The 6,000-nt window shown below is 39.5% G+C and overlaps 1 protein-coding gene across 1 annotated transcript; it reads right to left on the bottom strand.

Moving 5' to 3' along the window:
• Nucleotides 1-847: 847 nt before the first annotated feature.
• On the bottom strand, nucleotides 848-5,577 carry LOC115409542 (histone-lysine N-methyltransferase SETDB1-B-like). Its single transcript, XM_030120778.1, has 8 exons — nucleotides 5,520-5,577; nucleotides 4,377-4,451; nucleotides 3,747-4,160; nucleotides 3,473-3,646; nucleotides 3,113-3,314; nucleotides 2,776-2,849; nucleotides 1,995-2,185; nucleotides 848-1,860 (listed from the first exon to the last, which is right to left on the bottom strand). Exons 1-8 carry the CDS (start codon nucleotides 5,557-5,559, stop codon nucleotides 1,750-1,752), a joined length of 1,281 nt encoding a protein of 426 aa, XP_029976638.1. The 5' UTR covers nucleotides 5,560-5,577; the 3' UTR covers nucleotides 848-1,749.
• Between the last annotated feature and the right edge of the window lie 423 nt (nucleotides 5,578-6,000).

Genomic DNA, 6,000 nt, shown 5'->3' with positions numbered 1-6,000 from the left:
TCCAATCTTCGATACTGAAAAGATCATGAATCACACACTGGTTGTACAGAATGTGTGAAGTCCGTTTATTTGGATTTAATTCGCATTGCAACTCCTTCACCGGTGGGTCAGGAGCAGGCAAAGGGCCACACGTGGTCTGTAGTAACCAGAGCTACTCTGAGCACCACACTGAAGGACAAACCTTAAAGCCAACTGTGATCAAATGAGTCGTTTGGTGTGAGGCTGCAAATTTCTCAAGACCATCGATCTGCACATTTTACTGTGAACAAATACAAACTAAATCGGCCAAAGATCTGATGCAAATGACACTTCTTGTGTAAAATGCACGTTAACTGCTGAAGAGTTCATTATGAGTTCTACACTATTGATATTTTTATTTCAAACGTGTAAAAAAATATAAAAGAAAAAAGAAATCATACAAATAAAGAAATGTACAGAGGGCAAAAGAACGTATCTTTGATAAGTCTGCCTTTACAGACTTATCACAAATGTTTTTAAACCAATTTGACCAGGAATGAATCAATCAAAAGGAAACCAGGAAAGCAGACAATTTAAGAAACATTCATTCAGCACAAACTGAAAACCTCCCTTGAGATGGTGAATGACTGTATATGAAATCATTTCACTTTTATCCAACGAGTTTGTGTTCAGTGAAACAGATTTGGATCACCTTAGTTTAAAACATTCGAGTGGGTGCATGATCTAAAATTTCTGAACTTACAACAGCAATCATTTAGATTCTAAATGATTACTGTTGTAAGTTTAGAATCAGGATGGATGTGAAGCTCCTATAAGGATTTATGGGAATTTAGGCTCCTAGTTCAATGAAAAAGATTCCATCAACATGTAAAATAAACTCAGTACCACATTTATTTTTAGCAAATTCATATAAGGCCTCCATAAAATGTCCTGAAAAAGATAATGATTCTACCATTAACTGTAAAACTAACATTGGCTCTCGAAGCTTCATAAAGCCTAGAAGAAGAAAAAGAAAAAAAAAGAACAATCTGAAAATACATGTCTGGAAGTTATGCAAGTTACACATGCAAAAGACAGTGAATACAAACTGGTGAAACGTAAGCAATATATGAAAATAATTGAAGGAAGAACATCTTTGACTGTTAACCTGAACAACAACAATTTTAAAAAAAAAAAAGAAGAGGAAAAAAGGCAATAAATACCAAAATGATAAACAGCCGTGTTGAAAAGAATCACACGATAAAATCCAACAATTTACAAATGTTTTTCTGGGAATTATTTGTCATTAGTTACTCAGTACTTAAAAACACTGTCGGAAAATGCAAAGATGGACCCAATTACTATATCTGCACAGATGTATAAATAACCTGGTGGTGGTGGTGGTGGTGGGTGGTGGGGGGTTTGCAAAACTGGGCAGAACTCATTGAGGCAATCGTTTTAAAAAGCAATCTTACTTGTATCTTAACAAAAAAAAAAAAAAAAAAAAAATCTACCTCCTATGTTACTAGTATCTAACTCGGGGTGGTGGGGCGCTGGAGCCAATCTGAGGTACGGAGTGAGCGAGGACAGGCTGCAAGGCAGCGGCCCAGACAGACAAGCACGCACTCAGTTTCACGGACAATTTAATGTCATCAATCAGCCACACATGCATTTCAGGAAGCCCACACGTAATCCCAAGGATGCATCAGTTTGCCGATAAAAATAAAAACAGCAGATGTCCACATTCTCCAGAGGTATCAAACAATTTACTCCTGCCCTTCCGTCCGTCCATCATTGGCTTGACTTTTCGTTGTTTTGTTGTTTCTCTCTCAGTGCTAAAAACTTGGCCATGTGTTCAAGCCTCATGGAGCCTCTGTAGATCCAATCTTTCTGTTGACTCTCCTAAAGGTGAAATCAAGAGATTATACCAAATTATGCTGTCACAAGTAGGAGGACAAAATGTTAGGAAAATTCATCATTTAAAATGCGGACATTATATGAGAGAGAATCAGTATTTCTCCATCATTCACACTCACCTGAAAAACCACCTCCATCAAGCTGCAGTCGACCGTCTCTACCTTGCACTTCTGCAGCGTTCCTTCCAGTTCTACATTAATGCATTGTCCAATCTTGTACTGGGTTAAATGAGGATACGGCCAGTTCTTCAGGTACTGTGTTAGGAATATTTTGTGTCGGCCGTCTGGAAGGTCATCGAGGGTATTTTCCACTTTGAAGAAAAAAAAAAAAAAAGAAAAGAAAATGGTTTTCATTTTTACAGGTTTTCTGCAGTCGTCAACTGTTAAGCTCAATATTCAATTACATCTTTTCTGCTGTCGCTATTGATTCTTTTTACAAGTTTTCGCTGCCTTTAGGTACACGACCTCCCTCACTGGAATTACAAGGCCAACTCTGTGCAGACAGACATTGAGATGAAATTCTGTAACCCAATGTCCACCCAGTCTGGAACCAGACTGAGGAGGCGGGTGTTGTCATTCTGTCCCGACCTCAAACCCGCTGTGCATTCGTGCGATCGGACTGAGTGTGTCGTTTGTTCTGGAGAGGCCAACGTGACATGGCAAGTTTCTTCAATCATCCAAACCAGCACAAATAAAAGCCAGTAGCAGAAAAAAAACTGTTTTGGCACATGTTCCTAAAGGATATCTCACCATTTAAAAAGAAAATAAATGGCCTTTTCTGATTTATTAATGTAAGTACCATAACACAAAATTCCCTTACTTTTTGTGATAATTTCAAATTACAGATAATTGGCACTGATTTATGCTTCATTTATTAGAATATGAGACAAGCCAAACTTACATGGTTTGCAGATCAAGTGAAGTAGTTGTAAGCCAACGTACATTGGAGTATGATCATCCAGAAAAACCAGGAACCTGGGAAAAGAAACATTTGTTTGCATCAAGTTTATAAAATATTTAGCAAAAAATGTGAAATTTCATCTCCGATTACATTAGTTTTTCCCTCTTCTGTTCTTGTGTGACACTGTTCTGGCCTGATCTACTTTCTGTCCTTTCTGTTGTCAGTTTAGATGATTTGGAAGGCATTCAACTTTTGTCAATATTGAAGCATCAAGACCTGCAGTTTGAAGGTAGATCTTTGTGTTTGTCTTTTAAACAGCCCTTGATCGAATACAAACCTCAGGCGGTTCTTTCTGCCGGGGAGCTCAGCCAAAACGCCCGGGTGGAATTGGGTCTTATCATCTTGCGACTGAATCACCACACGGGCGCCGACGTACAGCTGCTCCAGCTTTGGTGTCGTGGACAACGCCAGGTGGTGAGCCGACACCAGGCTCCTCCCCATTTCACCAAAACTCACTTTGTATTTTAACCGACCACCTTCTACAAAGAAGAAAAGAGCAAAAAAACAAAAACAAAAACAAAAGCTCAGTCAATCAATCATTGTTATATTTCTTTAACTACTACATGATTCTACATCTGGCCCCCAAACTTCAACTGTGCACTGCTCTTCCACAACACATTGCTGTATTTTCTCTCACCCTTCTCAACAATTTCTATGATTTTCCCCTGATGCCATTTCATTGGTCTCCTCCGGGCCAACACCACCATGTCCAATTTCAACTCCACCTCTGGCAACTTTGGCCGGACATTTGTAGTTTCTTGAGAACCATGGGAAAACACTGATGATATGATAATGGGGGAATTTGCTGCCGCTGTGGGATAAACATATTTCCATGAGTAGGACACAAATAGCAAACATAATCAAACCAAAATGTGGATTAGTGAAGCCTGTAACAATCGTAAAGGCCTTACTTGGTTTGCTGTTGCTGTTAGTTGTTGATGGTAATGAGGCCGCCGGTGTGGTTGTTGCTGTTGTCGAAGCGGTCTTCGTCGTCGACTCTGTCTTTTTGCTCATCTTTGGACAAACAGCAGCCGTCGCTTTTGCTGCTGCTGCCGAAGCCGTTTTGTTGGCGTTTGGGCAAACAGCAGCCGATGGTTTTTTTGTCGCTACCGTCATGGTTTTTTCAATCTTTGGGCATTTGGCGGCTTTCAGTTTATCGTTTTCAGGCAAGAAATCTGAATCGCTGGAGTTATTTTCTGGTTCCCACGGCATGTCATTGTCTGAGCTGCTCGGGGAGTCGACTTCACTATTATACTGCTGAGGTGTTGGTTGGCGCAGAGGATCAACCTCACTATCAGGCAGTCTGGTCAACATCACCACAGGAGCTGCAACAACAACAAAGAAGAATCTTACAGAAAATTCAATTATCCAATAAATCAGCTGAAGAAGAATAACTGTAGATTAAGGGTTTTCACAGTACTGGTGGATGCACCACCATAAAAGATTTTGGACCACATTACACGTCCAATAATCAATATTTACAATAAATATGCAGGCCATGGCTTGAATGCACTGAAAAAGAAACAATGTCTTGAACTTACCACGACTGTTGTAAGACTTCATTGCCGCTTGGCGCTTCGGCCGAGTACTTCGAGGTGGATCCATTTCCTCAACCACTGCAAAAGCCAACACATTAAATGAGTAACTGACTGTATGATTTAGAGTTCATGCTGGCAGTAGATGAGTGAACTTCATGTGCACATACAGTGAAGTACAACCGTTTTACAAAAATCACAAAATCTTAACTTTGTAAAAGCCAGTTTAATGCATCTTTTAAAGAATGTTCTTTATAATGAAATGTATGAATGTCACAAGCTCTGACATGAGGGTTTTTAACAGTATCAAATAGCTTAAAATTGTCATGTACTCTAGCTAAGAAGGTGAAAAAAAACTTGTCTAAGGATCATTTCCTTCAATGTTGCGAGCTTCTCCTCCTTTCTCACCGTCAATTACCATCACATTTGACTAAGACAGAAATTCTCCCTCCTGTAGTCCATGATCTCTCCATTGTTGCACCGAATGTTTGATGAGATCTTTCCCTCCCATTATCAGGCCTATGCAGTGTATGCAGGTGCTTTCTTCGTTTTCTTTATCAGTGTTTCCAACTGATTGCTGGATCCCTCCTTGTATTTTGAGGGAAGTGTGACAGTGATGGGTGAATTTAGTAGGATTCGCCTGGACCACAATGTCTGTGCTTCATTCTGCCGAGTTATACTTCAGCCTCTTAAATCTGAACTTCAGGTAACCTCGCCTTTGCCGTCTGAAAATTAACTGTATCAAGCAATAAATGGATAAACGCATAACGATTATAAGCATCCGTTGTAGCGGTTGAAACGGTAAATGCACATACGGCTAACTGTTTACATCCCTGGATGCACGAGTTTTTCTATTTAACCTTTCTCTAGAGCCAATCTCTGGGTTTCCACAAAAACACACACCCCAATCAAACGTTTTGTATCGTTTAAGGGAATTGAAGGCGAACGCAGACATGCTTGAGCTAGCAACGCCAACCTGCACAACTTCCCAAAGGAAATGTCGGAAAGTACACGAGATTCCACTAGGATTCTGCTTGAAAACCACGTACGTTTTATACCAACGGCTAAACACTTCCGTGTTTACAAACATTAGGTGTAGATATGATACGCAAAGAGGTAAAATACTTTATACATCTGCTATAAACTTACGCGTTCTCTTCCTCCCCTTCTTGCTCCGAGAAGGCGCCATTAAACGAGCGGACACTTCTTCGCGACACTTTTCAAGAGCGGAAGTTACCGGATGTGTTACCGCCACCTGGCGGGTATTAGAGGGAACTGCACCATGGGAATTACGGCATTAAACAATAAATAAATAAATAAATAAATAAATAAATAAATAAATAAATATCTGTTAACTTATACAGCAAGATTGATACCAAAATGAAACAATTAAATAATTTCAAATAATACTCTGAATCATGTTTTAAGAGAAGATATTCCTCTATGTAATTCTATTGTACACCATGCTCTGACGTATCCCTTCGATTGCGTGATAGTTTTTTATTATTTAAGTTTTTAATAATGATTTATCATTCCTGAGAGACAGAAAGAGCAAATGTGTGTACTCAAACATTTGGAAGTGGTTTCACCCATTTAAAGGTCATTTATTCATCCGTAAAGAGCTCTTCTT

This window comes from Salarias fasciatus, chromosome 22 (genome assembly GCF_902148845.1).
Source record: "Salarias fasciatus chromosome 22, fSalaFa1.1, whole genome shotgun sequence".
NCBI lineage: Eukaryota > Metazoa > Chordata > Actinopteri > Blenniiformes > Blenniidae > Salarias > Salarias fasciatus.
This window is presented reverse-complemented; position numbering and strand designations above follow the sequence as displayed.

What these genes read in the sequence shown, in the direction of transcription:
- LOC115409542 (XM_030120778.1), bottom strand. Translation starts at nt 5,559, where the DNA reads ATGGCGCCTTCTCGGAGCAAGAAGGGGAGGAAGAGAACGC. An exon ending in GAAGTCTTACAACAGTCGTG is followed by an intron (nt 4,161 to 4,376) that starts GTAAGTTCAAGA and finishes TTGTTGTTGCAG; the next exon opens with CTCCTGTGGTGATGTTGACC. An exon ending in TAACAGCAACAGCAAACCAA is followed by an intron (nt 3,647 to 3,746) that starts GTAAGGCCTTTA and finishes TTTATCCCACAG; the next exon opens with CGGCAGCAAATTCCCCCATT.